Raw genomic sequence first — 20,409 nt, 5'->3', positions numbered from 1 at the left:
TTTCAAACTTAATTACTTCATTCCAACTTAATCATTTCTGTCTCAATGCTAAAATTCCAAAGTACGTAAGAGGCTCGGATTTGATTCAAACTCAAGTCAGAACGTACCCGATCGAGTCAATTAACAGTCACCCGTTGAAGAGACTCCAGCTGTGTTCCCCTTTACGATCCGCAGCGGGCCACCTGTAGAAGGACGCACCACTTCTGATGGAACAAAAACCCTGGCCTCTGTACAGGACGCCACAGGGAGGCCGCCTCCCTTCTTATCCGCACGTACTATTATATCCAACCCGCTGCCCCCATCTAAATCTGAAAGCATTTGGTCGAACGCTTTCTTCCGAGAACCCTCAAAATGCTTCTCCGCTCTGGCATTTCCCCCTGCTCTCTTCCTTTCCAAGCTCTCCCCATCTCCTCCTCCTCCTCCTCCCTTTCTTCTTCCGCTTCTTATTCCAAATTTACTTTAGGGTTCCACCAGAACGTTGCCGTCCTGCAGTCCGAGCGGAGACCCGGGTACCCGATCCTCTGTTCGATCTCTCAGGTCCATAGCTACGGGACGGTGGACTATGAGCGGAGGCCGGTGCTTAAGTGGAACTTGCTCTACCGCCGGATCTCCACCATGGAGGACCCCAGCCTCGGGTCCGGGATCGTGCTGGACCGGTGGGAGGCGGAGGAGAGGCGGCTATCGAAGTGGGACCTCTGCCGCGTCGCCAAGGAGCTGAGGAAGTTCCGCCGCCACAAGCTTTCTCTTGAGGTACCTAAAAGGATATCTTTTTTCTCCCTCTTACTGATTCTTGTAAACTTGATCTGGAATTACTTATATTCTTTTTGTTTGAATGTTTTATGAGTGATTTAGAGTCCGGTAGTGGCCTCATGGCGGCTCTGTCAACCTACTAGTGTAGGTATGCTGCGTAGAAATTTCTGTGACTAATATACATATGATATTCTTACAAGTAATCGTTCTTGTAGATTATTTTCTGATCCTTGTGAAATATCCTCGAAGGTTAGGTGAAATTACTAGTATTCTATGGCTAAACCAAAGTAATGATAGGTTCTATAGATTATGTCTTCATCCTTCTCTATTCGTACATGTAGTATTCCTTTAAGTAGGATCAAGTATGCTCTGTTTCTTGTAAATTTGAAGTCCATTAAAAAGTAAAAAGAGTGTTCACCACTAGACGTATGGTCTTAGCACACACCCTCTCTAAGAAAACTGTCACATCTGTGACCATGATCACCACCATATTTCTGAAGCTCTATAGTCTACATATGCAATTTAAGCTGAATGTTCCAAGGAGATAGCTCTATAAATTCCATAGGCTTGGAAACTCACAAGATGACTGGTTGGTGGTCTATGATAATTTTGATATGGAAGCTAGTGTTTAGTCTTTTTTGAGGTAAGTAAACTAAAGAAAATTATCAGCGTCCATAAACAAATGGCATTGTGTATAAATACCATGTCAATAATACCACTACAATATCTAGTTATTAACTAGCTTTCTTTACACATTCATCATAAAGAAGATTATATTTAGTGATGTGGAGAAATCTACCCCTCCAATCTCAGTTTGCCAAGTGGTGGGACCTGGATGAGGTGGCGACCACCCAAGCTTAGCAATAGTGGTAAGCCTAAAAGGGAATATTCGGCCCATATTGTGGAATATTCCCTTAGGCCCCACCTACTATAAAGGCCCTCTCTTTCACTATTATAGATGTCAGTTACTATTTATCGATGAGTTCTTTCCCCACTTCGGCCCTATCTCAAGCATTAGAGGGATCGGATTGGGCACCCCACTCAAGCCTGGTCTTCCTGCAAGTCGATTGTTGGGCATGTAGACGAGCTCCAGACCCTCTTTGGATGTTCTCAAACTGTTGCATATGGGACCCAAGACCGAGTCGGGTTGACAGAGGCATCATTGACAACTGTCCCAATTATTTTGGCACTATGTCACGGACAAAATTCTAAACAGGATGTTTGATGTAATACTTGTGTATGTCCGTGTCTTTCTGTTTGTTCATGCTTTGCACAACACATAGAGGAACGGTTGAAGGCTTAATAGCCCAATTATAGTTGGATTTGGTGGCCTTCTTAGGCTTGTAAATAAAGGTCGTGTCATGTAGACACTTGTGAGAGATTTTCGATCTGTAATGGACCATATTGACCCTTTGTTGTGCAACTGTTCAGAGCTTGTAAAGTCTGTTTGTAATTTGCATTGTCTATGAAGTGTTTTCAGAAATGTTTGCTTGTGGATCCCGAATGAGGCGTTTTCTCTAACCCGTATTCTCTTTTGTGGGTCTTAAGGGACCATGAGAGGTTTCGGGAAGGCTGACATTTGCGGACGGACATGCAAGGGTCCCGCACGACTTAGGTAAAACCAGCTAAGTCTGTGATAGATGGTATCAGAGCGGGACAAGCACTCATAGAAACACTTGGCATTGAAACGTGGGGGACCTAGCGGGGTTGCATCGAGGGCAGTCAGCACACGCGCGACCGTTTGGGGGAAAACGAGCATAGAGATGTAGGGAAAAAGAGTCGTTCGGAGGAGCGAGCATATGAGATTGACATTCAGAGGAATGACCAACCCTTCGCGCAAGAGGCACCACGAGAACAGGCAAGCTTGGAAGAATGCGGAGCGTACAAAAGTTGGGATGGTTGAGTTTGAGCTACGACTCAACGTTGACAACTATACTTGATGGTGCTTAAGGCAAGCGAGGCGCTTGGTAAAGGATGAGACCATGCAAGGTGGAATGAGTTGCTCGGCGACCGAAAGAGTTGTGCAAAGCTCACAGAGGTGAGGGGAATTGCTAACTCGAAGAATTCGGTACTCATGCATGGGCTTATATGCGGACGATGGAATGTTCGCGGCCATCTCAAGGTGACCGAAACTCGGCGCCATGGAGCATTGAAACTTTCTCTTCAGCATTTGAAGGATACGTTCGTAGGAGGCTGAAGTGTGCAGCGAGTTCAGCATGTTGCTAGGCCTTGAGTGGTGCAGTGGGGGCTACATTGATGTGGAGTCGCAATCTTACAAGTGCGTTTGCAGGAGGCGGAACAATGCACAATTTGTTCAGCAAATCTGAGTAGTCCAAGGGGATGGTGGTCTCCGAAACGAAGAGAGATGTTGCTCCAACGGGATCGATATCCAAGAGGGATAAGTCCCGGCTCTCTAGAGGGAGAATCATATGCAACATACCGCACATGTTGAGGAGTACCTCAACAAACAACAACTCGACGAAGCTTAATGGACCGAGCAAGTGGCGAGGAGTTGTCGCATGATCTCGCTTGAGAGAATGCATTGGTGGATGCATTGCGAGATCAAGTGGAGGAGCGACCCAAAACAACACAAATGAAGGCACACTTGGAGTCGATATGGAGATCAGACTCAAGGGAGGGCTGGCCCGTGGAATGGTGGGCGCGAGGGTCACCATCAACTCAATGCAAAAACGAGGAGCAGAGCAACTTGGGTGTAACTTGGCGAAGTACCCAAGCCGCATGAAGGGAGCCAGCATAGCAGATGGAACATGGAGCGGAGGCACAGTGCTTTCCTTGGACAGAGGTCAAGGACATGAACTCTTGTAGAGGCAAGAGCAGGATCATGTTGTTCCATGGGTCCTTCATTTTGACGGAGCGGATTCATCTTGCATGGTGCCAAAGACGAAGGGAGCTTCCGGGCACATGCACCTTATCTCGGAGAAGCATTTGATGGAGGAACTAAGGCGACTCAACTTGCGGAGGCGAAGTTGGGTTCAGAAGGCCTTGGCACGGGGCAAGAGGACGCGGAGGCGGATACTCTTAAAGAATATGCCATAGTGTTGCCATTCAAGTTGCTATGAAGGAAGCGGTGCGCAGCGGAGATTGTGCTGGTAGGGGCAAAGGCTCAGGATCCCGACAATGGTGCACTAATTGCAGCGAAGTCGGGGGACTTCGGTAGCTACTAGGCGACGGACTGTCCTAGAGCGGTGCTTCATCTAGGTGTGACCCAAGAGTGGGTGGATGAAGGTCGATTGCCAAAAGAGCGAATAAAATCGAAGGTGGAAGAGACCTTGCGATGTATTGGCAGAGGCCACACATGGAGGGATCACAATTCGAGTTCATCCCACAAGGATCAGAATGCAATGTAGATGTCACCAGGAGGTGACATGGTGCAGCGGATCATGGTGGAACAATTCGTGGCAATGCGATACACGTGAATGAGTCCCGTGAGGGACTAGATCATATGGAGGTATGATCGGGAGCTACTGGAAGCTCTACTTCGGTGAACAACACGACGGTAAGAAGGGCCATGGATTCAAGGAGTGAAGGCCATGGTACCGCAGAGACGGGTCTTCCGTGCGTGCATTGAATTTTGCATCGGATGAAAGCCTTGGTCATCAGCATATGGGGGCTGTGTTCCACCAAGGGAAAAGTTCGAATGCAAGTACCAATGAGTCCCATGGGAGGGACTTGATCATATAGAGGTATGATCGAAGCAACTAGAGAGTTGGACTGCTCCAGAGCCTATATTCGCTTAAAGGAGCCCGACAAATCAGAGGACAAGGTCGAGTAAGCGAACGTTGCTACCAAGGAAGCTAAGAAGAACATAATCGATGCAAATCCTACAACGTGATGGCAGAGGTCATGCATGGGAGTTGCAGTTTGTCTTTCCATCGACCAAAGGGAGCTGCTTGGAGAACACAAAGGTGTTGAAGCAGGGGGTCGAAAGGGGCGAGGAAGCGACGATAAGTCCAGAGGGACTTAGCTATCCAAAATCAAGCATCAGTTAGAATGGAGGTGGACTCGGAGGAGTGCCACAGAGACATATCTACTGATTGTGAAGAAAAGGGATGCAGATGCAAGGCGATGGATAGTAGGGCCATGGGCATGGTAGCGCCATGGTACCGCAAAGGCGGGACTTCCGTGAAAGTCATTGATCCCTTGCTCTCATGGTGGGAGAGCGCTTGGTCGTGAAAGGGGGCCGAGGAGGTGGAGCATGCAGAGGCAAACTCCAAGTACCGAGACAAGGCTGAAGGGCAGAGGCCAAGGAACTTCGTAAGACCGGTGTCAATGAGCTTCTCATCAAGATAGCCGAAAGTGAAGGACTTCGGGTCATGCAAGAGTGCATGACCAAGGAACGAAGCAGGCAATACGCGGTACTGTACCTTTGCTACTCAATGGAGTAGGCGGCAGGGTTGATGGAGAAGACGATACAATCCCAGAGGTGACCAGATCTATTAGAGAATTACTCCAAGTTAGGGTGAAAACTTCTTGCATTCCAGAAGTTTGATGGCATTGGGAAGGTGAATCATAGTAGCTAACTCAATGCAAGGAGTGCAAACACTTTGAGTGCTTCAGAAGTGTGAGCGAAGAGTAGGCGAAGGTCAGTAATCAGCTCGATGTATGGAGTACAACCTCGAGGAGGCGGGCAAAGTCAAGTAACCTTTGCATTCTCAACTCTTAAGAGAATGGGCGAAACTGAGTACCCCAATTCTCTTATCTATCTAACAGAGGAGCTCTGCACAGGTTCAAAGATCCTTCGAAGATAATGGAAGACAATAGTTGTTGAATCCTCACCAACGGTGATCAGTGCTACTGAGAGTAGATTGTCCGTTTCATTTCCCAACGAAATGCCAATCGAAAGTGGAAGTGATGCAAACTTACTTGGAAGGGACAACTAAGTGAAATAAGAGTTGATAGACAAATTTTATGTAGGAAGGACCCAAAACATCAAAAGTTTGCGAGGCGATGCTTGTTAAAGCTCCAATAAGCATCCACCCAGTTTAAGCAGCATGAGGCATTTGAGAGACTGGCGCATAGTAAGGATGGTCTTTTCCTTTATCTGGAGGATCCGTAGGAACCAACAGGGATCAACACAACTCAGCCAACCCCACACTAGAGTCAGAGTCATTGGCGAGTTGAAGTAGCATGGCGTATCAAAGGTTCGACTACTCAAAAACAGCAGCGGAGAGTAGTTGGGAGCCAAGAGGCGCATTGCAGCTGGAGCAAAAGATTGAAGACTCAGCAAAGGCGAGGAGTTGCAGTGTCGACAAAGGCTTCGACGAGGACGTCGAAAGAATAAGTGGGGAAGAATGTTACGGATAAATTTCTAAACAGGATGTTTGATGTAATACTTGTGTATGTCCGTGTCTTTCTGTTTGTTCATGCTTTGCACAGCACGTAGAGGAATGGTCGAAGGCTTAACAACCCCATTTTAGTTGGGTTTGATGGCCTTCTTAGGCTTGTAAATAAAGGTGGTGTCATGTAGACACTTGTGAGAGATTTTCGGTCTGTAATGGACCATATTGACCCTTTGTTGTGCAACTGTTCAGAGCTTGTAAAGTTTGTTTGTAATTTGCATTGTCTATGAAGTGTTTTCGGAAATGTTTGCTTGTGGATCCCGAATGAGGCGTTTTCTCTAACCCGTTTTCTCTTTTGTGGGTCCTAAGGGACCATGGGAGGCTTCGGGGAGGCTGACCTTTGCGGACGGACACACAAGGGTGCCGCACGACTTAGGCAAAACCAGCTAAGTCTGTGACAACTAGGAGGGCCCAATCTAGTAGGAGCATTATGCCATTGACCCGCAGAATGAGTGCTCAAGTGAGGGTGCACTGTCGTCGACTCACAGTATGTTCACTCAAGGGGGTCAACAACTGACCTTTTCATCCCTCGGCGCCACCAACTCTGCCCATACACCCATGCAATACTGGTGCCTATTCAACGACCTTGGTTTCGCTCCTCCGGTGGCGACTTTGACCCACATGTTAGTGCCAACCGGTCTTTATGAACCTTGCCCAACAGGTTTAGATGCTAATGAGGATAATGCAGTTGGTTGTGCCCTTACTCTCGCAGTTGGCTTAGTTGATGCCCGTAATCGCTCAACATCCAACGGTGCTACAGACCAGGCAAAGCCCCACCGACATGCTCTGACATAGGCAGTGGCCGAGCTACTTTGACCTACCGACGCTTTGACCGAGGGAGTCCTGAGATCTCTTATGTTCGAGTTTAGTGGGCCACATTGCCCCTAATTGAATGCCCCCGAGTTAGAGGCTTAGTCGGCAGATTCAGAATACACCCTTCCAGCGTAGCTCCAACAGATAGACTGGTACTTGGAGGACATGTGTCACGAGTTCCACATGGTGAAGGTAGGGGGTTTGGTTGGCTTTGCCTCGGTTAAGCCTCCCCTTGCTCGACACATATAGGAGGTGCTCGTCCCCTTGGGTTTCTGACTCCCTAGCCTGAAAGTATTCAATGGAGGCGCTAACACTGGTGAAGCACGTGGCAACCTTCCATACGCAAATGGCACTCTATGGTACGTTTGACATGTTGATGTATCGGACATTACATATGACCTTGAGGAGGACGGCTCAAGATTGGTACACCAAGTTGAGACCTCTCTTGGTCGACTCCTTCGCCAACTCGCGTGGGAGTTTGAAGAGCACTTTGTGAGCAACGTACGTCCTCGACGCTCAACAACCACCCTCCTCGACATCCGACAGGCGGAGGGTGAGTCGCTGGTTGAGTTTGTCACTTGGTTCACAAATGAGGCTAGGGGAATTGTCGACGCCCACCCCTCACTGCTGATCTAGGCGTTCATAATGGGGCTCCGACACTCTAGGCTCTTTTGGTCGCTGATAAAGAGACAGCCAACCACTATGCCTAAGATGCTGCAAAGGGTTAACCAATACATCACTGTTGATGCGATGGTAGCGGGGAGGAGGAAAGAGTCCTAGAAGTGCTCGAAACTAAAGCACCCTCCTCTGCTCTTGTACCTAGATCCCCTTGGCGCTGTACGTGGGATTGGGTGAGACCGTCTCGACGAAGGATCTACCTCACCCCCCTTTGCATGTCTCGGATTGAAGTCTTCTTGTAGGTTTAAGAAAAAGGAATGCTTTGGGATCCGTACCCATTGAGATTAACCCTCGGTAGAAGAGATAAGACAAAGTACTGTCGTTTCCACCGAGACCACAACCATGACATCGAGGATTGCCTCGACCTTAAGGAGCAGTTCGAGGAGCTTGTCCATTGAGGACACCTCGGTCGTTATGTCCGAAGAAGGCGAAAGCCTTACTGAAAACTTGAGGACCCCGTTAAGAGGTAGATCGATGTGATAGTCAGTGGGCCTGCCTCGGAGGGGATAGTTCGTCGAGCCGGAGAGCCTATGCTAGAGTGGTGGCCGACAACGTTGACATGTGACGGTGATCCGAAGATAGTCTTCCTGGAGGAGTCAAAGCACCTTGACCCTAACCATGATGACGCGTTCGTTGTCTTCGTCAAGATGATCAATGCTCAGGGCAAGAGAGTCATGATTAATATATGTAGCTTGACTGACATCCTTTACTTGATGTATTTCAAAAATTAGGTCTCATTACTAATGACCTCAACCCCATATCTTGTTGTCTCACAGGGTTCACGGGCAACACTATCTCCCCTCTCGGCATCATCAACCTCCACGTGACATTTGAAGATGAGATCCATTCCGAGACGGTGCTTGCCAAGTTCATGGTGGTTGATATCCCCTCGACATATAACGCAATCATTGGTTGACTGACTCTGAATAGGTTAAAGGCGGTAGTATCAACCTACCACATATTCATGAAGTTCCCCACTAGGTCGAGAGTTGGAGAGTTGAGAAACAATTCGAAGGAATCCTGACAATGTTATATGATAGTAGTGTCCTTGTCGAATAAGTTGTGTGCCGAACAACCACTGATAGACCCCTGAGAAGGAGCAAAGCCGACTTCTTATCTCGAGTTGGACGAGCCACTCCTAGAGGTGCCTTTGAATCGGGCCATGCTAGATTGCATAGTGACGGTCAAGTTGGCACTCCTAGAGCCCAATCGAGTGGAGCTATTCAACTTCCTCTAGGAGAACTTTGAAGTTTTTGCTTGGTCGACAAAGGATATGCTAGGGATCGACCCCCACGTTGTCACGCACTTAGTTTATTTTGCTTAAGTTATGTGGCACCCTTACGTGTCCGTTCACAAAGGTCAGCCTCCCCGAAACCTCCTATGGTCCCTTAGGACCTACAAAAGAGAAAACGGGTTAGAGAAAGCGTCTCACTCTGGATCCACAAACAATCATTTTAGTAAACACTTCATAGCCAATGCAAATTACAAATAAACTTCACAAGCTCTGAACGGTCACACAATAAATGGTCCAAAATGGTCCACTATAGATCGAAATTTCTTACAAGTGTCCACATGACACAACCTTTATTTCAAGCCAAAAATGACCACTAAACCCAACTAAAATGAGGCTGTTAAGCTTTCGATCGTCTCTCTACATGTTGTGCAAAGCATGAACAAACTAAAAGACATGGACATACATAAGCATTACATTGAATACCCCGTTTACAATTTTGTCCGTGACATTCTTCCCCACTTATTCCTTCGACGTCCTCGTCGAAACCTTTGTCGACGCTGCAACTCCTCGCCTTTACTGAGTCTTCAATCTTCTACTCCAGCTGCAATGCGCCTCTTGGCTCCCAGCTGCTCTCCGCTGTTGTTGTTGAGTAGTCGAACTTTTAATCCGCTATGCTGCTTCAACTCGTCAATGACTCTGATTCTAGTGTGGGGTTGGTTGAGTTGTGTTGATCAATGTTGGTTCCTGCGGATCCTTCAGATGAAGGAAAAGACCATCCTTAGTATGCATCAGTCTATTAAATGCCTCATGTCGCTTGAACTGGGTGGATGCATGTTGGAGTTTTAACGAGCATTGCCTCGTAAACTTTTGAAGTTTTTTGGGTCCTTCCTCCACAAAATTTGCCCATCGATTCTTTTCACTTCGTTGTCACTTCCAAGTAGGTTCGCATCACTTCCACTTTCGATTGACATTCTATTAGGAATTGAAGTGGATAATTTACTCTCAGTGACACTGATCACCATTGATGAGGATTTGACAACTATTATCTTCCACTAGGTTTCTTCGAAGGGTCTTTGAACCTGTGCAGAGCTACTCTGCTGGATAGATAAGAGAATTGTGGTACTCGATTATTTGACTTTGCTTGCCAACTCGAGGATGGTACTCCATGCATCGAGTTGGTTACTAACCTTCACCTGCTCTTTGCTCACACTTTTGAAGCACTCGAACTGTTTGTATTCCTTGCGTTGAGTTAGTTACTGTGATTCACCTTCTCAATGCCATCGAGCTTCTAGAATGCAATAAGTTTTCACCCTAACTTGGAGCAAGTCTCTAATAGTTTTAGTCATCTCTGGGATTGTACCGTCTTCTCCATCATCTTTGTTGCCTACTCCTCTGAGTCGCAAAGGTACAACACCGCATACTGCCTACTTCGTTCCTTGGTCGAGCACTCTTGCATCGATCCGAAGTCCTTCACTTTCGGCTATCTTGATGAGAAGCTCATTGACATCGGTCTTACGAAGTTCCCTGGCCTCTGTCCTTCAGCCTTGTCTCGGTACTTAGAGTTTGCTTCTGCATTCTCCACCTCCTCGGCCCCTTTCACGACCAAGCGTTCTCCCTCCATGAGAACAAGGGATTGATGACTTCACGGAAGTCCCGCCTCTGCGGTACCATAGCGTTGCATGCCCATGGCCCTACTATCCGTCACCTCGCATCTGCGTCCCTTTCTTCATGATCGGTAAATCTGCCTTTGTGGCTCTGTGTCACTCTTCTGAGTCCATCTCCTTTCTAACTGATGCTTGGTTTTTTTGGTAGCTAAGTCCCTTTGGACACGTCGTCGCTTCCTCGTCCCTTTCGATCCCCTGCTTTAACACCTTTGTATTCTCTGAGCAGTTTCCTTTAATCGATGGAAAGACAGACTGCAACTCCTATGCATGACCTTCGCTATCATGTTGTAGGGTTCGTATCGATTTTGTTCTCCTTAGCTTCCTTGGTAGCAACGTTCGCTTACTCGGTCTTGTCCTCTGACTCGCCGGGCTCTCTTTAACGAATATGAGCTCTGGAGTAGTTAAACTCTCTAGCCGTTCTGATTATACCTTTGTATGATCAAGTCCCTCCCATGGGACTCACTAGTACTTGCATTCAATATACTCCCCATATTCGGTGGTACATAGCCCCCATATGCTAATGACCAAGGCTTTTATCCGATGCAAAATTTAATGTACGCACGGAAGACTCGCCTCTGCGATACAATAGCATTCACTCATTGAATCCATAGTCTTTTTTGCCGTCGTGTTATTCACCGAAATGAAGCTCCCAGTAGCTCTCGATCATACCTCCGTATGATCTAGTCCCTCGTAGGACTAGTTTCGTGTGTATCGTATTACCACAAACTATTCCACCACGATCTGCTACACCATGTCGCATCCTGGTGATATCTCCATTGCATGCTAATCATTGTGGGATGAACTTGGATTGCGATCCCTCCATGTGTGGTCTCTGCCAACACATCGTAGGGTTTCTTCCACCTTTGATTGTGTTCGCTCCATTGACAATCGACCTTCGTCCACTCGCTCTCGGATCACACTCAGACGAAGCACAGCTCTAGGACAGTCCATTGCCTGGCCTAGTAGCTCCCGAAATCCATTAACTTCGCTGAAATTGGTGCACCATTGTTTGGATACTAGGTCTCTGCCCTCACCAGCATAATCTTTGCTGTGCACCGCTTCCTTTACGACAACTTGAATGGTAGCATTGTGGCATATTCTTCAAGAGTACCCACCTCTGTGTCCTCTTGTCTCGTGTTAAGGCCTTCTGAACCCAACTTCGCCTCTGCAAGTTGAGTCGCCTTAGTTCCCCCGTCAAATGCTTTTCCGAGATAAGGTGCATGTGCCTCGAAGCTCCCTTCATCTTTAGCACTGTGCAAGATGAGTCCGCTCCATCAAAATGAGGGACCTATGGAACGACATGATCCTGCTCTTGCCTCTACAATAGTTCATGTCTTGGACCTCTGTCGTGCCTCCGCTTCATGTTCCATCTTCTATGCCAACTCCCTTCATGTGACTTGGGTCGTTCACCAAGTTACACCATAGTTGCTTTGCTCCTTGATTTGCATTGAGTTGATGGTAGCCCTCGTGCCCACCATTCCATGGGTTAGCCCTTCGTTGAGTCCGATCTCCATATTGTCTCCAAGTGTGCCTTCATTTGTGTTGCCTTGGGTCGCTCCCCCACTTGATCTCGCAATGCATCCTCCAATGCATTATCTCAAGCGAGTTTAGGCGACAACTCATCGTCGCTCGCTCGGTCCGTTAAGCTTTGTGGAGTTATTGTTTTAACGTACTCCTCAACATGTGCGACCCGTTGCACATGATTCTCCCTCTGGAGAATCGGGACTTATCCCTCCAAGGTATTTGTCCCGTTGGAGTAACTTCTCTCTTCGCATCTTTTCTTATAGAAGTTTCGGAGACCACCATTCTTTTGGACTACTCCGCCTTGTTGAACGAACTGTGCATTGTTCTGCCCCTGCAAATGCACTTTGCTAGATTGTGACTCCACGTCAATACAACCCTTATTGCACCCCTCAAGCCTAGCAACATGTTGAACTCGCTGCACACTTCAGCCTCCTACGGGCGTATCCTTCTCATGTCGACGAGAAAGTTTCAATGGTCCATGACGCCAAGTTTTGGTCGCCTTGGGATGACCATGAATATTCCATTGTCCGCATACAAGTTCTTGCATGAGTATCGAATTTTTCGAGTTAGTAATTCCCCTCACCTTTGTGAGCTTTGCATAACTCTTTTGGTTGCTGAACAACCCATTCCACCTTGCATGGCCTCATCATTTATCAAGCGCCTCGCTTGTCTTGAGCACCATCAAGTATCGTTGCTAACGTCGAGCCGTAGCTCGAACTCAGCCATCCTAATCTTTGTGCGCTACGTATTCTTCCAAGCTTGCTTGTCCTCATGGTGCCTCTTGCGCGAAGGGTTGGCCATTTTTCTGAATGCCAATTTTAGATGCCCGCTCCTCTGAGCGACTCATTTTTCTTACATCTCCATGCCATTTTTCCCCCAAACGGTTGTGTATGCTTGCTGCCCTCAACGTAGCCTCGCCAGGTCCCTTACATTTGCATGCCTAGTGTTTCTATAAGTGCTTGTCTCGCTCTGATACCATATGTCATGCACTTAGTTGGCTTTGCCTAAGTCTTGCGGCACCCTTGCGTGTCCGTCTGCAAATGTCAGTCTCCCCAAAACCTTCTATGGTCTCTTAGGACCTACAAAAGAGAAAACGGGCTAGAGAAAGCATCTCACTCGGGATCCACAAGCAATCATTTCAACAAATACTTTATAGCCAATGCAAATTACAAATAGACTTCACAAGCTCTGAACGGTCGTACAACAAAAGGTCTAAAATGGTCCACTACAGACCAAAATCTCCCACAATTGTCCACATGACACAACCTTTATTTACAAGCCAAAACGACCACCAAATTTAACTAAAATGAGATTGTTAAGCTTTCGACCGTCCCTCTACATGCTGTGCAAAGCATGAACAAACCAAAAAACACGAACATACATAAGTATTACATCGAACACCCCGTTTACAATTTTGTCCATGACAACGTGGCGCCACACCGCCTCAACATACTTATCAGAGCCTGATCGATCGGGTAGAGGCCACACAGATTTATTCCTGATTGCCAATCGACAATCGTCGCTGAGGTAGATAAGACGCTAATCACAAGATTTATATCCGAAGTGCAGTATCCCCAATGGTTAGCCAATGTTATACTTGTTAAGAAAGCTAATGGTAACTGGTCGATGTGCGTTGATTATACCGACTTGAATAAAGCTTATCCGAAGTATAGCTATCCTCTCCCGTGAATCAACTAGCTGGTAGATGCCACTTCTGACCATGAGTTGCTGACCTTCATGGATACTTTCTTGGGATACAATCAAGTACGCATGGCCCCGGAAGACCGAGAGCACACATCCTTTACCATTGACCGAGAGACGTATTGCTACAAAATAATGCCATTCAGACTTAAGAACACAGGAGCCACTTACCAGAGAAAGGTTAACAAGATGTTTCGTGGGTAGATGAGGATTGAGGCATATGTCGACGACATGATTATCAAAGGTAAAACAATTGACATGCACTTGACCAACTTGACCGAGACCTTTCTGACCTTGGAAGAAATTCAACATATGTCTCAACCTAGCCAAATGTGCCTTTAGCGTGAACTCAGGAAAATTTCTCGGATTCATCGTGCACGACAAGGGGATTATGGAAATGTAGTCTGCTAGGTTGGCCAAGGAAGTCCAGCAATTGGCTGGAAGGGTGGTAGCTCTCAATTGTTTCTTATCTTGGTCGAGGGATAAGTGCCTTCCATTCTTTCGTGCTCTAAAAAAATCGAGAGGGTTCGTATAGATGGAGGAATGCTAAGCAACCCTTAGTAACCTCAAAGATCACTTGGCTAAACTCCTGCAACTTATGGCCTCGAGGCCAGGCGAAGTGTTGAGTCTATACTTGGCTGCCATGGAGCTCACTGTTAACCCGGTTTTGATCCGAGGGGAGGGGGTTCAGAGGTCGATTTATTATGTGAGGCACATGCTAACTGGGCCCAAGCTATGTTACCCGCCAATCGAAAAGCTAGCGTTTGGCTGGTGTTGGCTGCAAGGAAGCTGTGTTTGTATTTCCAAGCACATACAATACAAGTGATCATCGATCAGTCGCTTCGACAGGTGCTAGCTCGACTCGACATGTCAAGGAGGTTATTGTGGTGGTCAATCGAGCTTGGCGAGTTCGTCCTCCTTTATGCATTAAGAGCAATGATCAAGGCTCAAGCTTTGGCGAACTTCATCTCGGAGTTGGTGTTGCGAACTAAGTCGATGAGGAAGTTCGATTCGTGTGGACACTCTTTATCGATAGATTAATTGACAATAGAAGGGGGAGGTGCTAGACTTGTGCTCAAGAGTTCTGATGCATAAATCTACGAGCAGGTCCTGCGCTTCGGGTAAGATATCCAACAATGAGGCATGGTATGTGGCCCTTCTGTCTAGGCTCAATTTGGCAAGGGAGCTAGGCATCTTAGAGTTGGTGGCTTACAATGACTTGTAGCTAGTCGTGGATCAAGTCCGAGGAGACTTCGAAGCTTGAGACGAGGTGATGGCCAGATACCTCATTGAGGTATGCAAGCCAATCCCCTATTTCGTGAAGTTTGAGATCTTTTAGGTACCTCGAGAGGAGAATGCTCGGGCTGATGCACTAGCAGGAGTCGCCTTAGCTTGGACGGTAAAGGACGAGTGATGGCTGGTTGAAACGTTGCCAGTGAGGAGCATTGACATCTTGCAAGTCTTTCAGGCTAAGGACGAACCCTCTTGGATGGACATCTTGTGGTACAAAAGTAACAAAGTACTCTTGACCGACCCAGCATCGGTGAGGCGAGTCAAGTACCATTAAGCGTGGCATTGTGTAATAAATGACCGTTTGTATAGTAGGTCCTTTAGCCAGCCGCTCCTCAAGTGCCTCGCTCGGGAAGCCGAGTGTGTCTTGGTTGAGGTGCATGAGGAAATGTGAGGGGAGCACATTGGTGGCCAAACACTCGCCTTTAAAGTCCTATGTCAAGGTTACTACTGGCCAACGTTGAGAAGGGACGCAATTGCCTATGCCTAGAGATGTGATAAGTGCCAGAGACATGCCCATATCTAGCACTAGCTTGCGGTGCTTTTCAACCTAATAGACTATGCCTGACCCTTTCCCTTGGCCTCTAGGCAACAATGACTTGTCATAGTTGGGGTGGACTACTTCACGAAATGGGTAGAGGCTGAGCTGCTCGCCTCCATCACAAACAGGCACGTTGAGGGTTTCGTGTGGAGGAATATCATTACTTGGTTTGGCATCCCGAGGGCAATCATTACTGACAATGGGATGCAATTTAACAATCACAACTTTAAGGCCTTTTGTCGGTCCTTTGGCATCTGGCTATGGTTCAGTTTGGTGGCCCATTCGCAGACCAACGACTTGGCTAAGGTGACAAATTAGTCCGTACTCGAGGGTCTGAAGAGGCGGGTGGCCGACGCAAAAGGCACTTGTCCTGAAGAGTTGCCCAACATCTTGTGGGATTCTTGAACCACTCCAAAGATCGGGTTGGGTGAGTCATCGTTAAACCTAGCCTTTGGGCCCGAGGCGGTCCACCCCCATATGATGGTCTTCCTAACCCCTCGGGTTGAGAGTTTCAACGCCACCTCGGTTAAGCATGAAAATGCACTAGAGGCGCCTCTCTCAGGCTAAGCATGAGAATGCGTTCGAGGTTCCCCCCTCGAGTTAAGCCTAAAAATACGCTCGAGATGCCCCCTTCGGGCTAAGCATGAAAATGCGCTCGAGGTGCCCCTCTCCAATCTACCCCTCCAATGATGGGGAGAAATCTTCCCCTCTAATCGCAGCTAGCCATATGGTGGGACCCGGATGCGATGACGACCACCCAAGCTCAATAATAGTGGTCAGCCCAAAAGGGAATATTCGGCCCATATTACAAAATATTCCCTTGGGCTCGACCTATTATAAGCCCACTCTTTTACTATTACAGAGGTCAATTACTGTTCACCAGTGAGCTCTTTCCCCACTTCGGTCCTAACTTGAGCATAGAAGGGACCGGATTGGGCACCCCACCCGAGCTTGGCCTTCTTACAAGTCCATTGTCGGGCGTGTAGACAAGCTCCAGACCCCCCCTCTTCGGATGTTCTCAGACTCCTACACACATGGCCTAAGGCCAAGTAGGGTTGATAGAGGCACCATCGACAATTGTTCTCATCATTTAGTGATGCAGTGTAAATGGCCTAAGATCATTATATTAATTTCATTGATCATTTATGCATGACTAATGTTTCATATGAAGAATCAATTTAATTATTTATCCATCTCTATAATTAAAGAATCTATTTTCCAACTTAATCAAAATCTTCTCAAGAAGTTTTTTCTTAATAATTTAAAAGTACATAAGCTTTTGAAACTTTTAAAAAATCCAGATAAACTTGGTCACATGTTTTATTTAAATGTAGAAGTATAAATACGTATATGGTAAAAATTATTTTGTTTTCTCCTTGTTCTTCTTAATTATTGATAGGGAATACACTATCAGCTAATCATTATCTGACACGTAACCACCACATGGCGTCCTCAGTGAGAGGAAAAGATCCAGGTCACTATCCACCCAGCTACTCACGTGGACAAGAGTCCAAGATAGGTCCAGGGCTATTCCCCCCCCAAGAGGCCAAGAGGGGACCGTTGGGAGTGGTTAGAGACGGAATATTCCACGGACTATTTTGCCCTTTTGTGATAAGGTATAAAAGCTCATCTTTACTACGATGAGTAAGAGGAGTTTACTTCTTTTGATTACTCGCGTTTGCACTCGTACACCTCGTGTTACTAACTTGGGCGTCGGAGAAATTGAGTCAGAAAACCTCTACCCACTATGGTCTTCGTGCAGGTGGCATCTCGGGAGCTCGGTGTTTTCACCTTGGACAATCCTACACATACGGGTCCGGACCACATCAGGCTGATCAAGACATCAATGACATCTTCCCTCATCAATTATATTTTTAACTAGGTTAGATAGCTTAATTTCTTGGGTAAATAAGAAAGACAGTTCATGATGAAAATTTTGTAGATGGCTAGAAGTCTGCAATTTAACTTGTAATTCACTATCAGCTAGGTCCTGTACCATGTGAAAATCAGTAATGACTAGTAATGGTAGCAACTAGGAGGGAATTCAATAAGTGTAATAGATACTCTAATCAATCATAGGACTAACTTCTGATTGGTGATTCTGTATTGACTCTAAGGAGTACAAGGTTCACTACTTCACTTTAACTCTGATGATTTGCTTGCTGAGACGTTGTTAACATGGCTGAGTTTGGAGGATGCATTATATAGTGTAGTTCAAATATTTTTAAGGTCATTGATTTGCGAATTGTATCACATATACTGTAGCTAATGATAATGGGAAAAAAATTAAAGATTGGTAATGCTGCTCTTGCAAATGTAGACCTGTAGTTGCTCTCATTCTCATTCGTTTTTCGCTTTAGTAGTTTCTTGTATAATTTTCATGGATTGGATGTTTAAAGGATTTGTCCGAATATTCTAGAGTCAAGATTAGTTATTTGGTTTCCTTCTTTTGCTGAGAATTGGATGTGTTCGATAACTCTGGATCTAGAGAAAGATTTTTATAGTGGAAAGTGGAAACACCATTTTCCAATTGATGGAGCCTACTTGTTTGATCCATCTCCAATCGTATATGAATATTTTTCATGACATGTCTGTTGCAGAAGACTCATAAGTCATACCTTTCATCTTTTCATTTCAATAGGTCTATAACTGGATGGCTGCACAAGGGGATCGATTTACTCTTACATCTAGTGACATGGCGATTCAGTTGGATCTCATTGCTAAAGTACATGGCATTTCACATGCTGAAAATCACTTTTCAAACCTTCCTGATAACTTAATGGACAAGCGCACATATGGCGCTCTTCTAAATGTTTATGGCCAAGCAAAGATCAAAGACAAGGCAGAGGCCATTATGGAGACAATGAAAAGCAAAGGCTATGCAAGTGATGCTCTTCCATTCAATGTCATGATGACTCTTTACATGAACGTTGAAGAGCATGAGAAAGTTGGTATGTTGATTAATGAAATGAAAGAGAAAAATGTGACTTTCGATATATACACCTATAATATATGGATAACAAATTGTGCTTCTATGGAAGATGTAGAGGAGATGGAACGAGTGGTAGGAGAAATGACTTCTGACAGCAATATAAATGCAAATTGGACCACATACACTACACTTGCTACAATGTACACTAGACTTGGCAATTTTGAAAAGGCAGAGAGTTGCTTAAAGGATGCTGAGATCAGAATGACTGGCAGGGACCGAACACCTTTTAATTATCTTATTGGCCTCTATGGAAATATTGGGAAGAGAGAAGAAGTTTATCGAATTTGGAATTGGTACAAATCAAGCTTCCCTAGCATCCTAAATTTGGGTTACCAATCAATGCTTTCTTCTTTGATACGACTTGGAGATATGGATGGAGCTGAAGTGATATATGAAGAGTGGCTATCAAGCACATCGAGCTATGATCCCAGGATCTGCAACATCCTAATGAGTTCATACGTCAAGGAAGGGCTAGTTGGTAAGGCAAAAGATGTTCTTGATGGATTTCTAGAGAAAGGTGGGAAGCCAAAACCAAACACATGGGAGTTCCTTGCAGAAGGCTATACAAAGGAGAAGCGGCTTTCAGAGGCACTACTGTGTATAAAAGCAGCAGCATCATCTGAAGGTGTACACAGGTGGAGGCCTAGACCTACAAACATCACAAACCTCCTGAAACTCTGCAAGGAGAAAAATGACATGGATAGTTTGGATATGTTGATGGACTTGCTAAGAAGTAGAGGACTGGAAAATTTGTACATGACCCCCATGGTAACTCATGATTAAAATGAAGCCTCTCCCTTATTTATATTGACAACTCAACACCTTGGCTTCATTTCATTCAAAGAGTCCATTGCAAGTTCGAAAGAAGAAAATCTTTTGAATATCTTATTTTTCTTTATCTTTTAACAAATTTTCTCCACCACCTCTGCTGCAACATCCTGCCATTTCTTCATCCAGCACATTGCAGTTTCTCCTCTGGTGATGACCTACCTCCTCCATCTTTTGTACTATTCAGCCTCTTCCTTTCCCATACTATTACTGCCAACACACTGTCCCCACCTGTCATCCTCCACTTTCCCACCTCGTCTACACACACAAGGTGGTGGCAAAGGCAGATGAAGAGAATGAAGAGAGGAAGTGGAATGAAATGATATTGGCAATAACTTAAGTTAGGATCTGCTTTAAATTAAATTAATAAATGATGTGTCAGAGTAAGAGTACTGGTAAGGTTGTTGTATTTACTTGTGGGTTATCGTGGATAATTATCTACAAAATTCTCCATCGGAGCTAGTGAGGAGATATAAAAGTTGACTAGCACACGACAACATAGTGGTGATTGTTGGAAAAGATGATTATTTTACGAGCAGTGGATGCTGATTCACATAATATGCTTTCTCGTTTTCTGAAATGGATCTGATTCACATGATATTCTTTCTCGTTTTCTGAAATTTAAAGACTTCTCATGAGCCACATTTAATGCAGATGATTACTTGTGCTTTCAATCATTTTGACAAATAATTTTATGGTTGTGTTCTGAAATGGATCTGATTCACATGGTTGTGTTCTGCATATAGAATGTTATGGAATTTTCAGAAGATATTTTTTGGAGGTTTCATCTGTATTTGCATTGTTCTTTATCTAGATTTAAGCACCAGTTATTCTCCACTCAAACAAAGACAAGATTATGTAGTTGGATCCGGCACCAAGGCAAGTTCCTCTACTTCTGAAGTATATCTCTAGGTTATGTGGATGGTATTAGGCCCATTTATGGTTTTCTTATGTTAATGACACCCACGTTGTTATTTTCCTTTTAGCTTATTTTATGCCTTCATATTGCAGAACATGTAAACTGATAATCCAGG

The 20,409-nt window shown here is 45.7% G+C and overlaps 1 protein-coding gene across 1 annotated transcript; it reads left to right on the top strand.

Annotated features, from left to right (window-relative positions):
• Positions 1-298: 298 nt before the first annotated feature.
• LOC103974462 (pentatricopeptide repeat-containing protein At1g02150) lies at positions 299-19,973 on the top strand. The gene is made up of 2 exons (XM_065183175.1): positions 299-750; positions 18,197-19,973. Exons 1-2 carry the CDS (start codon positions 352-354, stop codon positions 19,328-19,330), a joined length of 1,533 nt encoding a protein of 510 aa, XP_065039247.1. The 5' UTR covers positions 299-351; the 3' UTR covers positions 19,331-19,973.
• Positions 19,974-20,409: the final 436 nt, after the last annotated feature.

Source organism: Musa acuminata, chromosome BXJ1-5, assembly GCF_036884655.1.
Source record: "Musa acuminata AAA Group cultivar baxijiao chromosome BXJ1-5, Cavendish_Baxijiao_AAA, whole genome shotgun sequence".
Lineage (NCBI taxonomy): Eukaryota > Viridiplantae > Streptophyta > Magnoliopsida > Zingiberales > Musaceae > Musa > Musa acuminata.
Note: the sequence above shows the minus strand (reverse complement) of the source record. Positions and strands in the feature narration are given on the sequence as shown.

Excerpts from the sequence above, each read along its gene's own strand:
- LOC103974462 (XM_065183175.1), top strand. The coding sequence starts at position 352 with ATGCTTCTCCGCTCTGGCATTTCCCCCTGCTCTCTTCCTTTCCAAGCT. Across the intron at positions 751-18,196 it reads GCCACAAGCTTTCTCTTGAG|GTCTATAACTGGATGGCTGC; the intron begins GTACCTAAAAGG and ends TCATTTCAATAG.